The 25,750-nt window shown below is 55.5% G+C and overlaps 1 protein-coding gene and 2 long non-coding RNA genes across 4 annotated transcripts in view; 1 reads left to right on the top strand and 2 right to left on the bottom strand.

The window, feature by feature from the left end:
- The first annotated feature begins 965 nt into the window (after nucleotides 1-965).
- KRT80 (keratin 80) lies at nucleotides 966-24,331 on the top strand. 2 transcript variants are annotated; one of them, XM_008003324.3, is made up of 9 exons: nucleotides 966-1,784; nucleotides 7,792-8,000; nucleotides 12,397-12,457; nucleotides 12,752-12,847; nucleotides 19,604-19,768; nucleotides 20,198-20,323; nucleotides 20,909-21,129; nucleotides 21,613-21,668; nucleotides 21,769-24,331. In XM_008003324.3, exons 1-9 carry the CDS (start codon nucleotides 1,485-1,487, stop codon nucleotides 21,801-21,803), a joined length of 1,269 nt encoding a protein of 422 aa, XP_008001515.2. In that variant the 5' UTR covers nucleotides 966-1,484; the 3' UTR covers nucleotides 21,804-24,331. The 2 variants fall into 2 exon arrangements, with proteins under 2 accessions (XP_008001515.2, XP_008001514.2); XM_008003323.3 differs by having other exon boundaries at nucleotides 1,012-1,784; nucleotides 21,804-24,331.
- On the bottom strand, nucleotides 5,465-6,992 carry LOC140712766 (uncharacterized). Its single transcript, XR_012094500.1, has 2 exons — nucleotides 6,883-6,992; nucleotides 5,465-5,858 (listed from the first exon to the last, which is right to left on the bottom strand). It is a non-coding gene; the product is annotated as an uncharacterized lncRNA (long non-coding RNA).
- LOC119623895 (uncharacterized) overlaps nucleotides 11,291-25,750 on the bottom strand; it is a 34,315-nt gene continuing 19,855 nt past the window's right edge. The window contains exons 4-5 of the long non-coding RNA XR_005239986.2: nucleotides 20,192-20,344; nucleotides 11,291-19,878 (exon numbers count right to left, since the gene is read on the bottom strand). This is a non-coding gene — a long non-coding RNA (uncharacterized lncRNA). The remainder of the gene's footprint in view (nucleotides 19,879-20,191; nucleotides 20,345-25,750) is intronic.

Genomic DNA, 25,750 nt, shown 5'->3' with positions numbered 1-25,750 from the left:
GAGAAAGATGTCTGCCCTGGAAGGCGGAGGCCCAGGGTGGTGATGTGACTGGCAAATGGTTGTCCCTCTCAGGGGCTGTCTTCCTCTGGGCCCAGAGGGGGCTGCTACCCCTTCTATCTCTGACCATCTGCAACTTTCCCAGACACACTCCTCTCTCTGCTCTGGCCCCTGCCACCGAGAGCAGGGGTGAGCCAGGTCCAGGAAAGACATGCAGAGCCAGCCACCAGGGCCAGAACATCAGGACCACCAGGCCAGGAAAGAAGACGCGGGACTGGGAGAGCTGGTAAACCCCTGGGGTGGAAGAGTGGGGTCTCAGGAACTGTGGGAAGGTAGGGGTTGCCTTGGTCTGTGTGGGCCTCTGCTGCCCTGTCAGAGGCTCTGTGGGGGCAAAATGGCATCTTTTCTGTTTCTACTTCACAGATGGTGTAAAAGAGGTCAAAGGAGGCAGAGAAGAAAAAGAAGAATAGGGAGGAAAGAGTGTGAGGAAGGCAGGGATTCTCATTGCCCCAGAGCAGAGCTGCATTCGGCCATACCCATCGCCCTGCTAGACTCAGCGCCTGGAAGGTAGCACGATTGATTGAGGCCAACTTTGTCCCCTGTCCTCTACCATGTGCTTTGTACATGCTATCTCCCATGAGGTGGGTGTTTTCATCCCCACTTTACAAACGAAGACAAAAGTCAAGTAACGTGCCTGAGATCACATGAGTGGTAAGCAGCCCAGCTGAGTCTTGAACCAGGTCTCACGTTTCCAATGCTGAGAGCTCCTTGGCCTTGACCATCTATGTCCTCCCAGCCTCTGAGACAGTGGGGTGTACATAGTAGGTCCTTAGTCAATGCCAGTTAACGTGAAGGAAGGCAGGAAGGGAGAGGGGGTAGAAGGAAGGGGGAAGATAAGCCAGGGAGACTCTTTGGCAGCTAGAAAATAAATCATAAGTGCTGTTTGCCAGTGCCAGGCTGGCACCGTGCCCAGGATAGCTGCCCTACACTCAGGAGCTCAAGGCCTATGCTTGCCTCATCTTTTCCAGAAGTATGTGAGCCCAGATACGTCAGCCTTCAGGTATGCAGTGAGGTCTGCGGTGAGGCGATCTCTCTTCTCTCTTTCCTCCTTGAATGGCCTTCCTTTTGCCAACTCCCCACCCTCAACCCACCCGGCCAGCCTAGCTTTGGCCCCCTCCCCAGAGCTAGGCCTGCTTTCTTGGGGGCAGGGGGCTATGGACCAGCCCCCTAAGCAGTGCAGATCGCTGTGGGGAGGGAGACCTACATGCTGCTGGGGGAGGGGCGGGAGCACCTGATCATCCAACAGGTTGGTCAGGCTGGGAGGCGTCCCGCCCTCCTGCAGCTAATGAGCACTGTGCGACAGGTGTCTGCTCCTCAGTCCCCAGCCTGCCCCAGCTGTGACCAGAGCAACCAGAGCCCGCCACCCGCTGCACTCCCAGACTCACTCACTCAGCCCCCGGGCCCTCCTGCTTCCGGCCGGGGGCGCCATGGCCTGCCGCTCCTGCGTGGTTGGCTTCAGCAGCCTTAGCAGCTGTGAGGTGACCCCGGTGGGCAGCCCCCGGCCTGGAACCTCCGGATGGGACACCTGCGGGGACCCCGGGCTGGGCTTCAGCTCCCGCAGCCTCACAGGCTGCTTGTCGGCTGGCACCATCTCCAAGGTGACTGTGAACCCCAGCCTGCTGGTGCCCCTGGACCTCAAGTTGGACCCCGCTGTTCAGCAGCTGAAGAACCAGGAGAAGGAGGAGATGAAGGCCCTCAATGATAAATTTGCCTCCCTGATTGGCAAGGTGAGCACAAGTTGGGGGGTCCCAAATATGAAGGGCTGCCAGGCCCGGGCAGGTAGCCAAGCTCTGTGTTTCCCTGAGCATCGATCACTGCGCCCCACCCCTGCACCCAGCCAATGGGGAGATGGCACTGCTAACCCGGCAGCCTAGCTCTGAGCAGAGGCTGGGGGAGGGAAGTCCCTGATCCATCCTGGCATGTGGGGAGAAAGGGACCCCAGGATGGCCTTTGAGGGATGTCTTGATAATATGCTGCATGACCTGGGGTCACCCACCACCCAGACAGGGACTGGGAAGGACCACCTAGTGTGGCCAGGGGTGCCCTCTTGCAGGAATGGCTGATGGAGACGTGCTCTGCGGTCCTACTCTGAGGCAGGTGGACAGGGGAGATGGCCTCCCAGGCTCCACGCTCCTGTTTATCCCTCAAGCCTCTGGTCCCGCAGCATCTCTCTCAGCTGCCCCAGTCAGAAAAGCCAGCAGGATGGACGGGGCGTGTGGGGCTGCTGCCCAGACTGCCGCAAGTGAGGGTGCAGCTCGGGTGTCAGGAGATAGGAATGCAGGGGACAATGCCTCAAGTCAGAACAGGGTAGCCAGCTGGGCCTTCCTGCACCCTGCACCCCGCCTGACTGCAGGAGTGTGGCCTCAGCATCACAACCACCTTTCCCAGACTCCACTGTCCATGGCCTGCAACAGGTCTGGGGTACTCGTGTCCATCTCTGCTCCCAGGGCAAGGGAGCTCCCAAGGAAGTCCTATCCACTTCCCAAATCTGTTCTTTACTCATCTTCTCCAAGAAACTCCTCCTGACTCTGCACCCTCCTGCACCCTCAAGAATAATCATGACAGTACCAGCTGCTATCAGTTAATTGCTTACTATGTGCCAGGCACTGTGCTGATGCTTTTCACATTTATCTGTATTTCTCTCAACAACCTTATGGGAGAAGACAATTTTATGTCCATTTCACAGATAAGGAAAACTGTACATTTCTGACCCTCCCAGTAAACCAGAGGTCCAGCCTTCAGCCCCTGGCTCCATCCTTGTCTGCTCTTGGCCTCTGATTCTGTGTTCCTCTGCACGTTGCTGGTCTCTCCCATGAAGTGGGAGCTCACAGAGAGGGGCAGAGGGAAGAAAGTAACATGCACTGAGCATCTACTTGTGCCTCGCCCTCTGGAGGAACTTTGCAAATGCAATGACATTCAAGCCACACGGCTACCCTGCAGTGGTTGTTATTTTTCCAACCGTGCAGATGAGGAAACTGAGGACCAGCAAGGCTAAGTGCCTTGCCCAAGGTCACACAACCAACAAATGGTAGTCTGGATTTGAACTCAGGTCTGTTGAGACACGAAGTCAGTGGTCTCTGTGGTGGGAATCTTTTCTTTCCCTCTTCCATTCATGTGCCTAGACCAGAGTTTCATCATCCACACCTGGGGTACCCCTGGGTACCCAGAGGGGAAGGACCACTGTCCACTGAGGCAGAACATCCCTTCCCCCAGCCCTAGCTGCACAGAGCCCTGCATTGCTGGGTTGGTTCTCCCTCTAAGAGCAGCCCAGCTGCCCTGGGGAGGCAGGTCCCTACAGAGCCACCTCCTCACCAAACCCAGTTTAATCCTTTAGAAGGAATGCTTCACTGAGCTATGTAATTTGGCTCAGATGGGTGATTTTTCTCCCTCAAACACCAGCACTGATATCACCCTGTGCCACTGCCATGGGGATGGGGGGATGTAAGCCCAGGGAGGAGGCCCTTGGGGTTGGGGTCCTGTGCCTAGAGACCAGGGCAATGCCCTTGAAGTTCTTTAGCAGAATTGGAGCCTCCCAACCCTTAGCCTTGACCTTGAGACGGGGTGCCCTTCAGGGTGGGACACAGGGAGCTGTGGGTACCGACCCTGTGGGGGCCCTGGTTGCAGGAGCTCTGCCCCAAGGGGTCCCAGCTGACCCTTCAACTCTATGAAGAAGATCTATTAGCCCCACCCTCCTTGCCTCCTTGTGGAGGCTGTGAGGGCCCAGATGGAAGCAGGCAGCGGTTAAGATGTGAAATCTGGAGCAGCATTGAGGGGTTTAAATCCCGGTCCACCACTGACCAGTTGTGTTATTTCAGGCAGATGATTTAATCTCTCTGTGCCTCAGCACACATTAGGTTAATGGGCTCATCAGAATCAAAAGGGAGAATTTTTGAAAAGCAGTTAGAACATACCTGGTACATGTTAAGTGCATTATAACTGTTAAATAAAAAATCAAATGAATGGGCCTCGCCCAGGGAGCAGCTAGAACCCAGTTAGCCCCTTCCAGGCAGGAGCATGGAGAGGAGGTGGGGAGAGGCCCCCTGCGGGATAGAGGAGTGAAGGGACTCAGTGGGCAGGGGGTACAACGCAGGGCTGTTGAGCAATGTATGGACTTAGAGGAAGGACTGGGGTGAGATGCCATGATGAGTGGGCAGGGGCTCTGGGCAAAGAGAGGAGAGGGGTGGGGGCCCTCTGAGGAACTGAGAGGAACCAGGGAGCAATGAGGAGGAGCAGAGACTTTCAGGAGGTGGCAGAGGCCCTGGAGCAGTGTGGTTTCTTCAACTTGCTGGCTGCGATTTCCTGGGCAAGTTATTTACCCTCTCTGTGCCTCAGATTCCTCTGCTCTGCTCTGCTCTGCTCTGCCAGTGGCCCTGAGCTCATCCCAGTGGAATGACTGGTAAGGTCACAGTCATGAGATGAAGGGGGATGAGGAGAAGCAGCAGCAGCAGAAGAGGCCAGGGGAGGCAGGGAGGGAGCAAAGCCGACCTCCAGCAGAGGCTGCTGGCTAGGCTTCTTGCCTTCACGCACACATGGACAACAGAGGAGATGGAGAAGGAGGCAAGAGGCAGGACTGCCTGAGGTCCTCCTGGGGAGGCTGTAGAGCGGGAACCCAAGAGCAGTGGTAAAATGCCTGGAGACAGAGGGATGGAGACAATGTCTTCACTGAGGCCTGTGTGACCTCTGGAAGAACTGAAGTCAGCCATCCCCCTGCCTGTATGCAGAAAAGCACAAACCAGCCACTCCTGATGAGGCTGTGAGGCTCCCTGGCCAAAGCCAATGTCTGCTGAAGGCCGGGGATTCAACGGCCCCCGCTGAGGAACACTACCTGTGTGGCCCAGAGGCCCTGCCCTATAAGCTGGGGACCTGCAGCCTCTAAGATGTCCAGCCTGTCTCCCTCCAGGAGCTCCAGGTTAGACTGCTCGGTTTCCCCTACAAAACATGTCTCTCCCCTAACCTCAGCCCCAACCTGGCCTACTTTTCAACTGGGCTTCAGTTTCTTCATCTGTAAAATGGAGAGGTCCCTGCTACAGCTGCTACGGTATGATCTAAGGGCAGCGGGCCAGGCAGAGCAGAGAGGAGGAATCAGAGGTGAAGACTCGACAGTCTTCCTGGGTTGGAGCAATTAACCTGGCACCTCTCAGGGCGCCAGGATTATCAGCCCTCCCTAGGTCTTTGTTCCGAGAGGGAGGAGCCTTTCTACAAGGAAGGTCCCAGGTGGGGGATGAGTTTCCATCCCCACCCACAGAGACAACCAGAGACTCCCCCAAGGGCAGCAGAAAACAGGGGGCTGTCCCTAATCCCCTGAGACACAAATGCCTTCTAGCTGGACTGGCTGGCCAAACACACACCATGTTCCAGCGAGCTAGTGCTGAAGCATAGGGAATTGAGGTTAGACAGTAGGAAGAACTTCCTGGTGTGAAGATTTATTTGCTGCTCACGGGTGGAGGAAGGAGCCTCACATCTCTCCTCTCACTCCACCCTCAGTGTAAACATGGAGCTCCTGCTTGTCAAAACGGAGGCAAGGTGGGGTGAACAGATACCTGCCCCCCCAACACTCCCTCTCACACACACAAGGCAGGGCAGAAACCCTCTTGACCTCCATCCCTACTGAACCTGTTTGGCTGTGAGTACAGCAGAGAGCAGGATTAAGGTTGGCTTCAAGTAGAATCTACCAGTACAGATACGCAGGGGAATGGCAGCCCACAAACAGCGTCAAACGCCATCATCCAGTATTCCCGCTGGCATTGTCTGCTGTGAATGTCGAAGGATCGTCAGAGCACTTCGGGGAAAACAAGGACACCCTGAAGAAGCAGAGCAGAGAGAGAGGGGCTGGCCCCACCTGACCCTTCGGGAGCCCACGAAGGTGCAGAGTAGGCAGTGGCTGTCAGATGGGGCTGTCTGGGAAGCTGGACCACCAAGTTGCTTTGAGACCCTGGAGAAGTCACTTGACACCCCTGGCCTCCATTGCCTCCTCTGTAAATGAAGGACCCAGCCCAGCTGATCCAAAAGGCTCCTGGCAGCTTTTTCAGGCTACGATTCTGGGAGCCTGGGCCAGCAGCACCGCCAGTGGCAGGAGAAGGCCCAGCTACTCACCTGTGACCATAGGGAGCATCACTGGGCTGGTTATCACAACATCCTCATGACAAACAACCCACACTGACGGGAGCCAGGCCCCAGCCAGCCCTCCAACCTCATGGCCTACCCTCATGGCCTATCCCTGGCACCAAGGGAGTAGAGGCCCCAAGGGGGAGCAGATGGCTCCCAGTGTGATGGGGAAAGTGGTGGGTCAGGACAAATGGGAAACAGGTAAACTGGGGGCCTTTCAAGATATGAGTCATGGAGGGCTTCCTGCAGGAGGGAGCTGGAAGAACAAATGGGGAGGAGGGGACGGCCTGGTGATGGGAAGGAGAGTAGAGAGGACAGGCAAGGGTGGGGAGGAGGGAGGCAGGGGGAGCCCCAGGCTGAGCTGGGCTGGACTGGGTTGAAGGAAGGGAGGACCGCGCAGTACCCTGCCAGCAAGAGGCATATGGGAGGCAGAGTTTGAGAGGCGCAGCAGGGCTCAGAGCCCTTCCAGGGTTTCACCGCGAGGCAAAACTGTCCTTAACTGGAGGCAGAAGCCAGCCCACAAAGGGCAGCCGGGATCCCAGGGCCCACAGTGACTCCAGCAACGTACAAGAGGCATGTGTCACAGTGGTTAAAAGGTTCTAAACCCAAAGTGCCTGGATTCCAGGCCTGTCTCTGCCACTTGCTAATTTTGTGACCTTGGGCGAGTTCCATCCCCTCTGGTTTCTTCATCTGTAAAATGCAGCTTATAATAGTACCCACCCATGGGGGTGCTGCAGGATTTCATGGGTCAAGCGTGTAGAGCAAGGCCTGGCACACAGCAGGGGCCACACGAGCACTCGCTGTTGGTCCCATCCCAAAGCACATCCCCAGGTGTCCCCGCAGTCTCATGGCGAGAGTGGTGGGTCAGGACAAAGGAGGAGCAGCTAAACTGAGGGCCTCGGTGCTGGAGGGAAGAGGGGAGTCTTTCAACATAAGTCCCAGAGGACTTCCTGCAGGAGGGAGCTGGAAGAACAAATGGGAAGAGCAGAGGCCTGGTGATGGGAAGGAGAGTAGAGAAGACAGGCGGGTGGGGAGGAGGCAGGGAGAGCCCCAGGCTGAGCTGGGCTGGACAGGGTGGAGGGAAGGAGAGGACCGCTCAGGCAGGTGTTATCACTCCTAACTTCTAGCTGGGGAAACTGAGGTTCAGAGAGGCTGCGTCGTTGAGAGGATGCGCGCTTAACCACAGTACTAACCAGGCCCTACCCTACTGAGTTTCCAAGACAAGATGAGACCACGCTTGTCGTGGCGGGAAGGGGGCAGATGGGCCTCTGACACCCCATGTTCCCTGGGATCCCCCCGCCCCAGTCCCAGGCAGGCACGGAGAGCCTGTCGCATGCTTGGCACTCTCACACCCTCATCCCCCCTTCCTCTGCCAGCCCTGCCCTGCCCTCGCCTGGAAACCTTTGCTAATTGGCTCCACCTTGCTCTGATCCTGTCCTTATCTTACCATCTTCAGTTTTAACAATCAGTCATTGGAGGTGCATTCTGCTGAGTGAGGGCCCTGGGTGGTGTGCACAGATGAGCTGCCACTTCCCAGGGAGTCCCCCGCGGGCTCTTGCTGGTCAGCCCGGGGCCTCAGCCCCTGACTGGTCCACACCTGACCCATTCACCGCCCTCCTGCTCTCCCAGGTGCAAGCCCTGGAACAGCGCAACCAGCTGCTGGAGACACGCTGGAGCTTCCTGCAGGGCCAGGACTCAGCCATCTTCGACCTCGGGCATCTCTATGAGGAATACCAAGGCCGGCTGCAGGAGGAGCTGCGCAAAGTGAGCCAGGAGCGGGGGCAGCTGGAGGCCAACCTGCTGCAGGTGCTGGAGAAGGTCGAGGAGTTTCGAATCAGGTACACAGAGCCCCATGGGAGCCATGAGCAAGGCCTGAGGGCTGGGAACAAGCTGTCCTAAGACAGGAGGCACTTAAGCCAGAGAAAGAGGGAAGATGTTCTGGAACATTTCTTTACCTGAGACGTTTATTGAGGGACTGGTATGCGCCAGGCAGTATTCTAAATACTGAAGATATGGCTGTGAACCTACAGCCGCCCCGTCCCTAATAGCGACCCTTACAACAAAGTGAATCTTGTGCTGGCTCCCAGCGAACCCCTGCGCCTGCTGGCCCTTGGGCATCATCATAACCCACACCCCTGCCTCGAGCAGCCGCCCCCTTGCACCTGTGGACACACTTGCTCTTGCCCACACATTGCTCTGGCAATGGGAAATTACGTCACTAACTAGAACAGATGGGTTTCTGCTTTAGATGTGGCTTTAGATTTTGATCTGGATTGGGTTGGAAAGGAGAGGAAAGCCACGGGGAAGCAGGCAGGGCATGGAAAGAGTGGGTTTTATTTGAATAGAGAAGCAATGCATGCCGGACATCAAGGTAGACTTGGAATCAGACAGATAAGGAAAACAGTATGCAAGGTGCCTTTACAACTGAGTGGGGCAGACAGACAGACAGACAGACAGCTGCTAGGCAGTATATTCGAGCATTTATGGGCCCCCGCTTGGGCATTAGACCAGGATGAGGTTTAATCTTCACCCTCCCCCGTCACTAGCTTTGTGACCTCCAGTAAGTGGCTTAATATCTGAACCTCAGTTTCTTCCTGTGTGAAGCAGGAATGATTATGGTCGATGCCAACCTAAGGTAGGTATCTAACCTAAGGAGGAAGTTGAGAGTGTGGCACGGTGACTGGCAGTTATAAATGGCAGCTTTTCTATCCTTAGAACACTGACGTTCTCAGCACACAGCAGGTCTTTGACACAGGTTTGCTGAACTGAATGGGCCAGTCTAAAGGGGAAGGCTGGTCACTTGGGCTGCTTAGAAGAGAGGTGACCCTCTCTGGTCAGGTAGTGGGCAGGGCTTCAGCAACAAGGAGCCTGAGGCAGAGGAGAGCGGCTGTGCCCCTGCGCCCACCTCCTGGGTCTGGTCTACTTGCAAGGAGACCTCCAGCCAGGGTGAGGCGAGGACAGGGCAGGCTGAAACCCTGGCCTCCCCTCCTGTAGTGCTGCCGCCCAGCCCCAAACCCTGCCAATCTGAGGTGAGACCTGCAACCTCCAGAGCAGCTGACCAGGCAGGCTGGAGGGTGGAGAGCACCTGTCCTGTCCGGGAGTCTAGAGACCTGAGCTATCTGGACTCCAGAGGCTGAGTTTACCCAACGCCTCTCCCCAGCCCTGCCCTCCCAGGTCTAGGGAAACACACAGGGCAGCTGACCACCCGCCCCAAGAGGCCCAGCTTCCCAGCACCTGGCCATGACCGGGCAGTCAGGGCAGTTCACTAGAATCTGTGACCCACTTCCCTGATCCCTAGTAGATCTTCGGCCCTCAAAGGATCAGAGAATGCCAGAGCTAGAGGAAGTCCTGGATCCTCCTTTTACAGGGAAGGAAACAGACCCAGAGAGGGCAGGGCTTGTCCTCAGTTACACAGCCTTGCATGCTAAGTCCGATCCCTAACCCCAGCCAGCCACTGGGTAAGGCTGCTCCCACGAGCTCCGCCAGATCACGTCCATGGAAGCACTTTGTAACTGGAAGTCCTATACACACACTACCTGTTGTTTTAATCTGGCTCAGCCCCCTCATTTGGCCTGCCGCCTGATTTCTATCCGCCTGCTACCTGACTGTACTGCTTAGGCTGAGCCTCTCTTCCTCTCTCTGGGTAGCGAACCCACCCGAGTTGGGAAGGAGAGACTGGGCAAACAGCCTAGCTGGAGGGCTTCTCGGTCTTCAGGCCAGAGCCAGGGGAGCTAAACCTGGCTGTGCAGAGCCTAGGGCCCCCAGGAGCCCGGAGATGCCAGGCCAAGCCCCAGTAGGGAAGGGCTGTGCCCTGTCTCTACGGAGCCGATGAGATCAGCCTCACTCCCAGAAATAAACAAGTTGGGGGGAGGGGGAGCGGTGCAGGTGTGACAAGCTAAAAAAGGCCTGAGAACGGGTTTGGGAATTGGTGGCTGACAGACTGGCAGAGGATTGGGAGTGGAATAGCGGACCTAAAGCCTCTATGGGGATGGAGACTTCCGAAGGCTTTGAAATAGCAGAAACTCCAAGGATCAGCAGTCTACCCCTCCTGTTTCCTAAGGACAAAGCAGAGGCCCAGCAAGGGGAAGCAACTTGCCCAAGGCCACACAGCAAGTGACTCAGAGATGCCACATACAGCTGTGCAAACTGTGCGCTGCACAAGAGTACATGATTCAGGCGATGGATAGGGGTTGAAATCCAGCCAAGCATCAGACCATGCAGGCTGGTACAAGGTCAAACAGCCCATGAGGAAGGGGGTTTTTTTCTAATTGGCACAAAGCCTGGAGATGAAACAGTGTTGGCCTTAAGGGGACTGGCTCCAGACTGGAACCCATCGTCCAGCCTCAGCCCAATGTTCCCCACTGTCCTCTCCCCTGGGGCTCAGGGCTTGCTCCCACCCCACCCACAAAGCACACCTAGAGGTCCAGGGTCAAGGCAGACCTGGCCTAGCCCCTCCAGTCCCCTTACTCCTGGTGTCCTTCTCTGTCAGGGGAGGTTTCCCAGGGCAGCTGCCAGGCCACTTGTCTCCCTCAGCTCACCCTGCTTATGTTCCCCCAGGCAGGGTGAGTGGCAGACAACCACCTGTGCTCTGCCGCGAGGCTTCCCGAGGCCGAAGCAGAGGGGCTGAGCCCCAGCAGGTGCTGCCCCCGCTGCAAGCACTCTGTGAATTGCCCCACTTAATTGTCACAGCATCACGTGATCATGGCTGAGGCACACAGGAACGCACCCCAGGACACAGCTGGTTAGCAAGGAAGCCAGGATTTCAGCCCAAGTAGCCTGGCTCTAGTCCCCTTGCTTCATCAGCACACTCCAGCAGCCCCCAGCCCTCTCTTGAGCCTCCATTTCCTCATCTGTAAAATGAGACTAATGGGACTTCCCTAACTGGGTGCTTTGAGGGCCACAGGAGAGAGTGCAGGTGAAGCACTCAGCACGTGTCATTCCCCACTCAAGTCCCATTTAGTTCTCTCTGGGAATGCCTAGACAGCAAAACATTCTCCCCGGTGTGCTCCTCTGCCCCACCCCCAGGACCTATACCATCAGAGCCCCAAACAGACTCTTAGCAGCCAAGGCAGTGGCCAGGGAGGGTGTGGGCCCCTGGCACACTGAGACCAGAAACCCATGTGTCCTGCCGTTGGGTCCACACCCCTCAGCTCCTCGGGTGGGCTGGTGGGAAAGAAGGCATGTGGGGCGCCAGATACAGCCAGCTCAATGGGTGATGAGTGACGTGGCCCGGCTGGGAGGCCAGGGCCTGAGGTAGGCCGGCGGCTGTAATTAGAGCTGCCTGTGATTCAGTCATTCCCCGAATAGGAGGGAAAAAAACAGAAGCTGCTGAATCCCCACGACCACTGGGGCCAGCAAGAAGTCTGGAGCCAGCAGACACCCACCCCGGGGACTAAGACAAATGTCTTGACTGGAGGAAGAGGGTCGGGCCTGGGATCTGGGGGTCCCGTCCTCCCCATCCAGTGATGTTCTTGTTCCAAACACAAGGTGGGAGTGAGTAAGGAGAAGTCCAAACTGAGAAGAGCATTATTGTGCTTTGTTGAGTATGGCCTATAGCCTGTAGCTGGCTGTCACTGCGTCAGGAGTAGGTTTTGTCAGCCCCCTGTACACGTGGGCACACGCATACCCCTTAGAGGCAGGAAGCCAAGGGAGGAGGGGTGATGCAACTTGCCCAAAAACACACTGGGGGTCCAGCTGACAGCAAAGTTCACACTCTTCCCATCCTCCCTTTGGAGGGAACACAATGGGTTAGTGTCCTACCGGCTCACAAAGCAGAGGGGAGGTGGCTGGGGCTGCAGGGAAGGCATGGAGGTGGGAGAGGTGAGGGGTGAGCAGGATGCTCCCAGCGGACTTGATTGAACCTGAGATTGTCAGGGAAGGAGGTCAGGTAAAGATGAGGGGACAAAGTGCCAGGGTGAGGAGCTGCACAATCAGGGAGGCCTCCTGGAGGGGGTTGGGTGTGGAGCAGAGCCAGGAAAGGGCAGAAGCCGCTGGGAGAGGACGGGGTCATCAGGAGTGAGTGAGGAACTGGAAACCAATGCCAGGAGGTTGGGGGGAGAGAGAGAGAGAGGACTTGTCATAGAAGACGCAAGAGGGAGAAGGATGGGCTGCTTTTTTCTAACTGGCAAAGAGAGCCCAAGTGGGATAGCAGAGGCCCTGAGCCCCAACCAAGGGGAGTTCACCAGGCCCAAGCCCCTACCACACCCAGCTGAGCAACACCTCTCTCCCTCCCAGGTATGAGGATGAGATCTCCAAGCGCACAGACATGGAGTTCACCTTTGTCCAGCTGAAGAAGGTAGCCTGCCCAGCCTGCCCAGGGGCTCCTTCCTCATGGGCCCTGGGCCTTCTTTCCCTCCAGATATCCTATTCTCCTCTATGCCCAATCAAAGCCCTCAGAGGCTTAAGTCCCAGGACCAACAGACAGACAGGGAGATACCCCCATCCCCATCCAGCTCCTTTTTCAAGGCTCTGAACCAGATCTCCTCTGGAATCTCCCCCACTCTCACCCATGAGGCAGTCTCCCCAACCCACTCCTGCCCGGGGACCCTCCATTCCCTCTCCCACCACTCACCACTGCTCCCAACCCCAGGACCTGGATGCAGAGTGTCTTCGTCGGACTGAATTGGAAACCAAGTTAAAAAGCCTGCAGAGCTTCGTGGAGCTGATGAAAACCATCTATGAGCAGGTGAGTGAGATGGGGCCAGTGTCCCGCCAAGCCCAGAGCTGGCTGGTCCATGGGTAAAGGACTCAGGGGAAGCACAGCCATTCAGTGGGGCATGGAGACTCCAACAGTCACTTACAATTTCCAGCCCCAGCATAATAATTTCCTAAACCCCTTCCTGTGATTATGTCAATAACCCTGCATGGCCCCTGGCCATTCATCTCATGGAACATGGGCCGGTTCCCCAAAGGCCACTCTTTCTGGAAGAACTACATCTTTGTGTGCTAGAGTACTGAGGGCATGTGGGGGACCAGGTGCCTCAGACAAGGGTCAGGAGGCTGGCCTCAGGAGCATGGAACCCAGGGGCCTGGAACAAGCATTCTGATTGAACTGATCTCTCTCTCTAATTCCTGCAGCCTAAACCACAGCACTCACAGTGCTAGTTCTGATAGGCCTGCCTTTCCCTCTTCCCCATTTTTGGCTAATGACCTAGTAAATGGAGACAATGGAAACATCTGCATTTGCTTCCTAAGTCCTCAGTGGGGCCTAGTGTACAAGGGCCCAGAACAGCGTAGTATGTGTCAGCACAGCCATCAGATGGGCACGGCCGCTGGCTTCGGGACACTGCTCCTCCATGCCAACTGCTGACTCCCAGGCACCCTTCAGGATGTGAGTCCTCCTCTCCACACCGCTTCTTTCAGGGATGGGGAGGTTCAGGGGTGACACTCCTGGGCTAAAGTTCCTTCCACAGAGGTCTTCAGTTCAGCTAGGAGCAGGCAGCACCACTGTTGGGGATAACAGGGCTTGGCCACCTAAGTGCTGCACACTGCTGGTGCCAAGCTATGGCAGTGCAGCTAAGGTCAAGGCTGAGATCAAAGTCACCAACACAACTTACAGATTCTGCTAAAATGGCCCTGTGATCTGCTGACCACAGCTTCATGGCTGCATCCTGTGGAAAGGAAGACCGGGCCTCATGGCCCTGTCATGAGCCACACTCCTTTCCAGCAGTCCCAGCCTCCAGCTGGGGCCTCCATGGAACTGAGTCTTGTTTGTGGCCACGAGATGTAGCATAGCAGAGAGAACAGCAAACCCTTTGGAGCAGCAGGAAGGCAGCTCTCCCAGGCAGTCTGCTCTCCCCACAGCCCTGAAAAGCTTCCTGGCCCTAGCAAATCCCCCCACAGCCAGGCCACGTGCTGTGGGGCTGACCAGGGCACCATGCCCACTAGCTGGGTGGGAACTGGGCTAGGGGCCCCTCTGCCCAGACTCACTGTGGGCTTGTGCAGACCGGGCAGGCATCAGCAGGGCCATCTCGCATCTCCACTGGACTGGATCTCTGCCATCCTTGGGCCTCCACCCACTCGTACCGCCTCTGAGAGGCTGAGCCCATGGGTGGGTGCAGATTCTGCCGAGCCTAGGTGGAGTGCGGATTCTGAAACCCGAGCCCAGCATTTCTCCACCTGCTCACTGATGTCTCGGCAAGCTCAGAGCTCAAGCTGTAAGCCAGGATGCAGGCCCTGCAGCTGTAGAGACATAACTGGAAGAAGGCTGGGCATAACCAGTGATATTCCTGAGCATTGCCCAGTTGTACCCCACAAGACTTCTTGGCCCCCGCCCCAGTAGCCAGGCCTGTGGGTTCCCTTTGGATTTTGCAGTCCTTGGGCCCCAATCCCAACTTGGCCTTTTTTTTTTTTTACTATTTCTGTGACTTTAGGCAAGTCATTTCTCCTCTCTGTACCTTAGTGTCCTTATCCGTAACATGGAGAGAGTAACAGCACCAGCCTCATAGGGCTGTGAGGAGGACTCAGCCCACTCATTCATTTAACAAATGTTTATTGCATGCCTACTAAGTGCCAGGCACTGATACCACAGCCTGGGCAAGCTCCCTTCTCTCAAGGAGGGCATGACTTAGCTGAGAGAAGTCATAAGCAAGTCAGCAAATATCTGGACAAGATGGCTTTGCAGGGTGACAGATTCTGGGATGCAAAGAAACCGGGTGCTGCACTGGAGCTGGAGGGAGTAGAGAGCCTCAGAGCCCATGGGCAGGGCCTCTCAGAGGCGGTACCCTCCCCAAGAGTGGCAGAGATCCAGCCCGGTGCAGACTGGAGATGGCACAGAATTGCTATGCAAAGCCCCTAAGGCAGGAGGGAGCCTGGCGATTAAAGGAAAAGAAAGAAGCCTCCGGTCAGAGCACAGGGCAGGGTGGGAGCCTCGGGTCAGAGAGCGCCTCACAGGCTTGGCTCACGACTCGGACCTCATTCTGAGTGTGACAGGCAGCCTCCAGTGGGCACTGGGGCGGGGCGGCACACAGCGGGTTTCAGGTGTGGTTGTGCTATCCTGAGCCTGCCATGGAGAAGGGCCTGCAGTGAAGGCAGTAGGGGCCAGGGCACAACAGCAGTTATTATTACTTTTGGGAGCAAAAAGATGGGATTGAAATTGGAGGTTTGCCTTTCTCTCCATACACTGCTGCAGGCTAAGAGGGCAATGCTGACTCTTTGCCAAAAATATTCCCCACACCAGAGGGTGTCTAACTCAGTGTTGTCTGATAGAAATGTGAACTGCATATGTAATTTTAAGTTTTCTAGTTGCCACATTTTAAAATAACAGAAAAAATAATTTTAATAATATATTCCATTTAGCCCAATATATCCAAAATATAATTATTTCAACATCTACCTCATTGGACAGAGCAGCTCTGAGCAAAGACTGTGCCAGCCACGTCTGCCTCAGGTGGAAGAATACGCGTGGCCCAGGAGGCCCCGATATTCTAGTTTCAGCTTTGGAGCAGACACCAGATCAGAAATATAGGCCCACACCTGTGTCCCAGAAAACAGCCCTCTCCTCTCTCCAAAACACATGTGTGTGTGTGTGCACATACATGTGCACACACACACACACGGCCAGGATACATTCTGAAAAGCCCTTCCCAGCCAACTGAGCAGGGGCTCATGGCCATGATCTGCTCAGACCGCATCTGCTGCAAACCCTCTGCCTCTCTCCTCGGGGGCACAGGCTGGAAGGGTCCCCCGCAATTTCTGAGACACAGTACAGCTCCCAAGTGTGTTTGGGCCTGGCTGCATCCAGTTGGAATGCCACCTACCCCACCCCTACACTCTGGCTCCAGGGAGATTAGCTGTGGAATCTGCTGACAACCCCCTGCAGCCAGGCACACCTCGAGGGAGGCCCATCCCTGCAGAGAGAAGCCAGTGCTGCCTAAACTTCTGCATGGAGGCTGCCCCAAGACTAGACTGCTCTGCCTCTGGACACTTCGTCCCAGCTTTATCACTATTACCAATTACCATAATAGAGAATCCTTAACTACTATTTAGTGAGCACCTAATATATTCCAGACACTGTGCTAAGTACTTTCCAGTCTTAATCTCAGTTAACCCTCACAACGACTCTATGAAGTAGGGATAATAATTAAGACAGCACAGATTTTGAACAGCTGGGATTTGAATCCTGGCTCAGTAACTGTGGGAACTGGAGCAGGCTATTTTATCTCTATATGCCTCAATTTCCCCATCTATAAAATGGGGACAATAATAGCATCTACCTCACTGGGCTGTTGTGAGGATTTTTTTTTGTTAACGTATCCTAAAATACTTAGAACAGTAACTGACACATGGTACGCATTCAGTAAATATTAGCTGTTTTCAGCTCTATAATTAGATCCATTTTACAGATGAGAAAACCAAGGCTTAGACACATTTAAAAGCTTGACCAGGGTTACTCAACTAATAAGAAGGGATTGGCCGGGCGCAGTGGCTCACGCCTGTAATCCCAACACTTTGGGAGGCCGAGGCAGGTGGATCACCTGAGGTCAGGAGTTCAAGACCAGCCTGACCAACATGGTAAAACCCCGTCTCTACTAAAAATACAAAATTAGCTGGGCATGGTGGTGCATGCCTATAATCCCAGCTACTTGGGAGGCTAAGGCAGGAGAATTGCTTTAACCCAGGAGGCGGAGGTTGCAGTGAGCCAAGATTGCACCATTGCACTACAGCCTGGGCAACAAGAGTGAAACTCCGTCTCAAAAAAAAAAAAAAAGAAGAAGAAGAAGTGATGGTATTCAGTGTCCAGAGCCATTAGCGCTACATTTTACTCTCCAACACTGTTACTCCGTAAGAGTCACGATCTACCCTGACGTGGGGAACACAGTGAGGGTGCTCACATGCACAGCAGCCTCCTAAGGGAAGCCCTAAACTGTACTTCGGCTTAATTCTTAACCATTTGGAGGCTCACGTGCTCTCCAGGGAGCCCATCCCATGGGGCACCTCCACACCACACAGCCAGCATTGTCATACTCTCTGCAGCCCGGCAGGGGCCTGCGTGTCTGAACAGGTCTGTGGATGTTCTGAATGCTCCATTTCCTGCTTTTGTTTACCAAGCTCCTGCTTAGCCTGCCTCATTCCAGAAAATGTCTGGCCAGTCTTTTTACCCTGACTGGAAAGTCCTACTATAGTGCGTCCTCACAGTGCGCTGGCCTTTCCTGGGGCCATAACGAATGCCAAGTTAGGCCCTCGTGTAGAAGCACACTGGAGGGCTCTATCTGGGGCCCCCCACCCCCACTGATGCCCACAATGTGTCAACCAAAACAGCCTCAAAGCTGCAACTCTGAAACTGTCCCCAGCCAAGCCCCAGCCAGGGTGCTGGTGCCACATGGGAAATGTCCACTAGTGACCGGGGCAGGAGAGGTGGGGCTATGGTAACAATTGATCTTACTCTGGCACGGGTTGGGCCATCAGCCTGCTTTTCCCAGAGATTTATATTTTCATTTGAAGATCAACCAAAACCCCCAGCAGGAGACATGCAAGGGCAGCTGGCCACTGAGCTCAGGGTCCTGCCAACTCCAGGGCAGAGATAGGCTGTCCCCCAGAGGGGCTTCCGAATGCCTGCCACTTCCACACCATCCTTGTCACCACGAGGTGCTGTTGGGCAGAGTCAGTTCCCAGACAGGCCTTTGCGGCTGCCCACACAGCCCTAGCTGGCCCCTCATCCCTGTTGTCTACAGTTCAGAAGTCCAGCCTCTGCCTGAGACAGAAACCAAAGGCCTCAGCACAAACTCTCTGAGCAGAAAGAGGGACAGAGGATCAGGAGGGAGCCCAGAGTTAGGAACCAGGATCAGAACACAGTCAGGAGCTAAAAAGCTGAGCCTGGATCCCAGCAGGCATCCGGGTGCACCAGCCAGTTTTCAGGAAATATTGGGGCTGGAAGAGCACGTTGAACATTGGCACAGGGTACAACAATCAAACCCAGCTGTGGGGACTCCGCAAGGCAGACAGCCAGTGTGTTCAATAAGAACAATGGCAAAGAACAAAAAAGAGAGAAATGGAGATTACAAGAGACCTAGAGACATATGGACCAACTGCAGTATACAGGCCTTGTCTGGATCTTGATTCAAACAAACACGTTTAAAAAATTATGAGGCGGTCAGCAAAATGGGAATGCTGACTGAAATTTGATGATTGAAATAGGGGTCGGGGTGGACTGTAAATGCCAGAAGGAGCACGATGTGTCTGCGCCCAACACCCACCTCCTACCTGGCTCCCTCCCTGCCATCAGCTCACTCGGCACAATGCTCGGTTGACTCCCCTTGCTCCTCCTTCCCACAGGGAGGCCCTACCCTTTTCAGCATCTCCAGGGTAAGCAACCCAGGGCCCTTTGCAGCCTCTAGAGCTCCCTGGTCCCACCTGCCTCCCTACACACCCCTGAGCATTCTGGCTAGAAAGCTGCAAGGCTGTGGGCAGGAGAGAAAGCTGGTCTGGGGCCAGAAGGACAATGAAGAAGGTGTCAGCTCCTTGTCTCCACACGCTAAAGGAGTGTCACAGCAGCAACAGCAGCAGGGGCTCTGGGGCCCATCCTGCCACTCACTGCTGTCTCCACACCATCTTTGTGCCTCAGTTTCCTCCTCTGGGGCCGCAGCAGTGCCAGCCTGGTGAGGATGTGTGGAAAGCGCTCAGCACACAGTCCAGCCTGTAGGGAAGTCCTCGGGGAATGGTGGGTTTTACCATTTCCAGAAGTCTCCAGGGATAGGGAGGAGATGGTGAAAATATTGTGGTCATCCAGGCAATGTCCCTTGGCTAGAGAGGGAGCGGGCGGTGAGTCTCCAGGGGGACCCTGAAGTCAGCACCAGAGGCTGCGCCCAGGCCCCTCACAGGCTGTTGGCTTTCAGTGGGGCCGGGAAAGGGGAGTACAGGTTTGTCAGCCTCCACCCCTCCCCAACCCTGGTCACTCACTTGCTTCCCTCCCAACATTTACCAAATGAACTGAGGCACTCCTTTCCCAGACACAGGGACTCAGAGATGAACACGGCTCTGCCAAGCTCACAGGGAGCTCCTCACCCAGTGGGAGAGGCAGAGCTGCACCCCACAGCACAGGAATAATGAAACAGTGAACAGAGGGGCCCAACTCACAGCCCCAGAGCCTGACTTCTCGGGGCTTTCCCATCAGCCAGGAGGAGGCTATCCCTCCTGGAGGAGGGCAGCAGGGCAAGCAGTGGGGAAGCTTGCGGGGTAGCTTTTAGAACCTACAGTCCCAGCCTGCCCTCCACCCAGAGAGGAGGACCAAGGGTGGGTGAGCAGTGGGCAGTGAGCTGCCTTCTGAGAGTCCTGGCTGGGGAGACATAGCAGGGAGGCATTCGGTCTTCCGTCATCTCTCCAGAGGGACAGGAAGGGAGCAGCTCCACTCCCTGCTCACCCCGGGGACAAAGGGACTGTGTGGGACTGAGGGTCCTTGTGCCCTCCCCACCAGCCCTGAGCCCCCACACCTGTGCCCGGCCAGGAGCTGAAGGATCTGGCAGCACAGGTGAAGGATGTGTCGGTGACCGTTGGCATGGACAGCCGCTGCCACATCGACCTGAGCGGCATCGTGGAGGAGGTGAAGGCCCAGTATGACGCCGTTGCGGCTCGCAGCCTGGAGGAGGCTGAGGCATACTCTCGGAGCCAGGTGGGGCTGACCATGCAGGGCAGGAGAAGCAGCCTGGACAGCTCTCCGGGTGGCAGGAAGGGCTGGACTGGTGATGGCTGAGGTTGCCTGCAGCTCTCTGTCCTGAGAGTCTATGAGAGAGGAATGGAGAAGCACAGGGGCGGGCAGGTGGGGGGAGACCACAGAAGCTGGTCTGTGCCCTCCAGGAGTTCGAGGTGGTGCTGTTATCAGCAATGCCAGGCCAGATGTGGGCATGGGGCTCAGCTAGGGCAGCCAGGAGGAGGCCACCTAGAAAGTGAGGTGGTAGGGGAAGCAGAGGGAGCCTGGCATGGCGTGGTGGGCTGCAGAGTTGGAGATGGGACTGGGGGGTGCAAGAAAAAGCAGAGGCGGGTAACAGGTGCTGGGAATGGCACTGAGCTGCCCCTCACTGAGACCTCCACGTACCTCCAGCTGGAGGAGCAGGTCGCCCGCTCGGCCGAGTATGGGAGCAGCCTCCAGAGCAGCCGCAGTGAGATCGCGGACCTCAATGTACGCATCCAGAAGCTGCGGTCCCAGATCCTCTCTGTCAAGAGCCATGTGAGTATCTGGGGGACGTGCCTGGGGGTGGGGAGGAGAGCAGGGAGACACAGTCATATGTGCTAAATGACCCTGGGTGAGTCGCTTAGCGCCTCTGTGCCTCAGTTTCCTAATCTGTCAAATGGGATAATAGTACAGCCTCCTAAAATAATTATGAGGATCGTGTGAGCTCCGCATACAAAAATACTCTATAAACTGATCAAGGCTGCTGGAACGTTAGAAAGCCCCCGCACCACGCACACCCAGAGCCCACTGCCTCCCTCCTGGGAGCCCCCCAACAACTACACAGAGAGGAGGGAGTAGAGGCCTAAGTCCCAGCTTCCAGTCAGGACAAACCGTCAGGGCAGGTGCTGCCCCATAAGGACAGCCAGGACAGGCTCCTTTAGTGGCCTTGGGAAGGTGCCTCTTCGGGCTGAACTGAACTCCCTCTTGCTGCATAGCAACCAGTTACCACACCCAGAAATGCCATTGCTCAGCCCTCCCTCCCCACACCCAACCCCACCAAGGACAGAGATGACTCCTGGCCCTGGCCTGCTCCTCCTTCCCCTGCTCACAGGCCCTTTCCCTCTGTCCTCCTGGCTGCAGTGCCTGAAACTGGAGGAGAACATCAAGGCAGCTGAGGAGCAGGGTGAGCTGGCCTTCCAGGACGCCAAGACCAAGCTGGCCCAGCTGGAGGCCGCCCTGCAGCAGGCCAAGCAGGACATGGCGCGGCAGCTGCGCAAGTACCAGGAGCTGATGAATGTCAAGCTGGCCCTGGACATTGAGATCGCCACCTACAGGAAGCTGATGGAGGGCGAGGAGGGCCGGTGAGAGCCAGGGCTGGTGAGGAAGGGCTGGAGGGGAAGGAGGGCTGGAGGCCCAGGCCTACACAAAGTCATTTCTCCTTTCCAACATGATACAGTGAGCCTGGCAGGCCTGGGTTTAAGTCCTGGCTCAGTCACTTACAAACTGGGACCTTGGCCCAGTTCATTTCATCCTGTTTTCCCATCTGGAAAGTGGGCTGATCATAAACATGGTTCACCTGTGGCAGGGATGATTCATGTGATTATGCAGGCAAATGCCTGTCAAAACTCAGTGCTCAGTGCTATTAGCCATTTATGCCATGGAGAGGGGCCAGAGGTCCACAGAGGACAAGCTGGCTAGCCAGCGCCACACAACAGAACAACCCCAGGGCTGGGAGAGACCACCAAGAACTGCCCTCCACTTGCCAGCCCCCAGGGCAGTTTAAGCCACAGGCTCCCTTCACATCCCATCATATCCCTCTCCCACCCCCCACCCCTCACCCCCAGGATGGACTTGCCCTCAGCCACTGTGGTCAGCGCTGTGCAGTCCAGGTGCAAAACCGGTGAGTCCTCTTGCCCTAAGAACCCATGGTGGGGTGGGGGTGAGGGTGTAGGGGATCATGATCCTAAAGGCATCATTTTAAGTGGCTCCCAAACCTCCAGCCCCTTCCCTCCCCTACCCCTTATGTTCCCTGTAGCTGCCTCCAGGTCAGGCCTCTCCAAGGCCCCCTCACGAAAGAAGAAGGGCAGCAAAGGCCCCGTGATCCAAATCACCGAAATGTCAGAGAAGTACTTCTCACAGGAGTCGGAGGTCTCAGAGTGAGGCGACGGGACCCCAGGACCCCCAGGGCACTCCACTGCAGCAGAAAGGACTTAAGCTAGACTCAAGAGAGCAGCTTGGAGCCTCTAGGTTGGGAGGAGAAGCAAAATCTGATACTGAACTGAGAGGGGGGGTTCAAAACTGACTGCTGTTTTGTGGGCTGCCAGGGTGGGAGAGGAGCATCAGCAGCTGCTCAGAGCCACTCCGCTCCGTATCAGTATCTCACAGTCCCGTCCTTCCAACCTTCTGGCCAGAGGTTTTCCTGATGGGTGAGCTGGAATTAGGGGTCAGTTTTGTCTCCACCTCCTTGTTCCTCTGAGGCCCCTCCTCCAGCATTGGGCTCTGCCAAGGCTCTTCTGACTCTTGCCCAGTCCTTGACCTTGACTCCTATCTCAAGCCTTGCCTTGCCTCTGCCTCGGAACTGAGCCTGGGACCGGCTCATCCACCTACAGGCGGGAGCCGAGGAGGACGGTGTGGGCCCTGTCCTGTATCTGGAGTTCCTGGGAAGTCTGGCTGCTGAAGACCCTCTTGGCTTTCCCATGCTCCTTGGGCTCCCCAGAGACCCGACAGTATTACGGAGTGAAGGGAGGAGGGGCCCTGGGTGTTGGGGGCCTAAGCCTAGGCCCCAGAGATCAGCCCGAACACCTGCACCCCTCCCTCCTCCTATGGGTCCCTCCCAGTAGGCCACAGTCAGAACTGAACAGGCTGCCCCCAACCAGCTCCTAGCACCTTCTCTGGAAGCTATTCTTGCCATAATCAGCTCCCTGGGAGTGGAAGCCAGATGGCAGCTTGAGATTAGGCAGGAGCATTAGATCTTCCTTTCACCTCCCTGCCATACTGGCGTCCTACCAGCCTGGGATCTGAGCTCTCTGCCCCCAGCCCAGGTTGTTCCCAGCCTAAACACCTGGTTTTGGTGCACCTAGCCCTGGAGACCCCTGGTCCCACCCCTGCCATGAAGCCCCAGGTCTACTTCCCAGGAATCTCACTTCTCAGGGCCTCTGTTCTCCTCTCCATTGGGCCAAATAGCCTTGCCCTCCCCTCCTCGGCATTCATGGAGGAGCCCAGGAACTCCCCACACCTATGGAGTTAGAGCTCCTCCTTTCTTCTCACCCTGTCCCCCTCCTCCCTCCATGCCCATTCCCCCTGCCTCTGGCCGGCCAGCAAGAAGGCACAGTCCAGGCAAGTCTGGGAGCTTCCAAGCCCTTGAGGTCCAGCTGTGGGGCCTGAATGACAGCCTTACAAGGGCTCTACCAGAGAGGGAAATTCCACATTCCACCAGAAGACGGGGGTGCTGGCAGGCATACTCCTGTCTCCGCCTCTTGGCTCTCAATGCTGAGGCTTGCAGAGGCATCCCAGTGGCACCAGCCTCCCACTGCACAGCTTCCTTTCCTCCTTCTCTCTCATCTCCCCTCCCTGCCCCTCGCCTCACCTCCTCTTCTAAACTGCATTAGATTCGTTCATCTCATTTTCCAGGACATGCTGGCCAGAGGTCTGGGCCCCCAGGCCTCAAGGCCCTCCAGGCCTGTGGGGAGCACTGGCGGGTTACTGACTCTCCGGCCATGGGAACTCAGATATTCTCATCCCCGAAGTCCCAAAAGAGGGTGCTGATTGGTGCTTTTCCTCAGGCTCTTCGTTGGTTTCCAAGGGAGCAAATCCTCAGTGGGGATACAAGATATATAAAGTATATATTATTTTTTCATAACTTATGTGGCTTTTAACTTATTGCTTCCCTTCCTGTTTCTGCATGATCAGTCTGTATGTACTATCTGGATAGATAGCACACGCTCCAGCCCCCTCACCTGATTGGCTATCTTGGGGCCATGTCCCCTTCTCGCTGCCACAGGATGAATAAAGTGTTGAGATTTGTCTATGGAGAAAGCTGTATGTCTATTTTTTATCTCCCCTCTCAGGACCGGTCAGCCACTGGTCAATCAGGCTGACCATGGAACATTAGGAATTCTCCAAGTAAGGGAGAAAAAGTCCAGGGACCTAGTTATATCTTCAGACCAGTGCAGCTTGGACACACACAGGTCTCCTGTCTCACTGTCTGGTATGGTTTGGATGCTCGTCCCCTCCAAGTCTCATGTTGAAATGTAATTCCCAGTGTTGGAAGTGGGGCCTGGTGGGAAGTACTTGGATCGTGAGAGAGGATCCTTCATGAATGGCTCAGCACCATCCGCTTGGTGATGAGTGAGTTCTCACTCAATTCACGTATATGTGGTTGTTTAAAAGAGTCTGAGACCTCTCCCCTCTTTCTCGCCATGTGATATGCCTGCTGCCCCTTCACCTTCCGCCTTTACTGTAAGCTTCCTGAGGCCCTCACCAGAAGCTGAGCAAATGTTGGTGCCATGCCAGTACAGCCTGCAGAACTGTGAGCCAAAATAAATGTCTTTTCTTTATAAATTACTGAGTCTCAGGGATTTTTCTTTCTTTCTTTCTTTCTTTCTTTTTTTTTTTTTTTTTTTGTGTGTGTGTGTGTGTGTCTGTGTGTGTGAGACAGAATCTTGCTCTATCGTCCAGGCTGGAGTGCAGTGACCGGATCTCAGCTCACTACAACCTCTGCCTCCCAGGTTCAAGCAATTCTCCTGCCTCAGCCTCCCGAGTAGCTGGGATTACAGGCACCCACCACCATGTCCGGCTAATTTTTTGTATTTTTAGTAGAGATGGCGTTTCACCATGTTGGTCAGGCTGGTCTCGAACTCCTGACCTCAAGTGATCTGCCCGCCTCAGCCTCCTGAAGTACTGGGATTACAGGCGTGAGCCACCACGCTCAGCCAGGGATTTCTTTATAGTGCGTTTAAGTGTGTTTAAGAACACACTATAAGCACAGCCAGGCCCCTAGGCTGACTAATACACTGTCCTGCCCTGAGACTACACCAATGTTGTCCTATGTTCCCAGTGCCTCCTGACATATCCAGGCACCACACAGGCTGCTTTAGCCAGCACACATGCCAGGGATTTCCCAGTGGTGGCAGGTTTTCTTCTTAAGCACTTCTGCCCTACTGGGAATTGACAAAGCCCAGACTGTATTCTGATGGGTATGGGCCCAATCCTGCCAAATCAAATCCCAAGTCAACGCATAAGGATTGAGGACCTCCTCCAAGCCCAGCCTTGTGCTGAGACTCCTCCAAGACAAGGGTCTACCCCTCCACCGCAAGAAGTTCACAGTTAGGCTGAGAGATGAGATATCCACCCAAGGTAGCCACCCTGGACTTCCTCGCCACATGCAGAAGTGGGTGCTATCAAAGGTCAGGGAAGAGAAGGGTTTGTGAAGGGAATCAGGGAATCAAAACAGGCTGCTTAGAGGAAGGGGGACTTTAAGTGAACACAAAGGAACTCAGTTAGGAGACAGACCAAAGGAAGAACAGGTGTCTCAAAGGAAAGGAATAGCGAGAAGGGACGTGGAAGCATTTGTGTCCTGGCCCACCCACTCACCAGCAAGGAGACTTCAGGCAAATAGAGCATTGCTTTCCTCATCTGTAAAATGGGGCACACCCCTTCCCTACTTAACTCACAGGGTGCTTGGGCATTTGATGAGGTGGCTATGTTTATTCCTCTCAGGAAAGCCACATCTCTTGCTTCTGGCACTCTGAACTATAACAGCTCAACAATTGTAAAGGCTTATTAGTGATGGTGTGATTATTACAGCAGACATTAAGGATTAAAGGTGACCAACTAATCAGGAGACTCAAATGCAAGCAAATAGACCTCAGGCCAGCTCAGCGCACAGCACAGCCAGGCCCCTGGGCTAAAGTTCAGAGGCTTGAGTTTATCCATTCCCCTGAAGACCCTGAAGGGCAGGCTCCACTCTCAAAACCCAGAAGA

Source organism: Chlorocebus sabaeus, chromosome 11 (assembly GCF_047675955.1).
Source record: "Chlorocebus sabaeus isolate Y175 chromosome 11, mChlSab1.0.hap1, whole genome shotgun sequence".
NCBI classification, from domain to species: Eukaryota; Metazoa; Chordata; class Mammalia; order Primates; family Cercopithecidae; genus Chlorocebus; species Chlorocebus sabaeus.
Note: the sequence above shows the minus strand (reverse complement) of the source record. Positions and strands in the feature narration are given on the sequence as shown.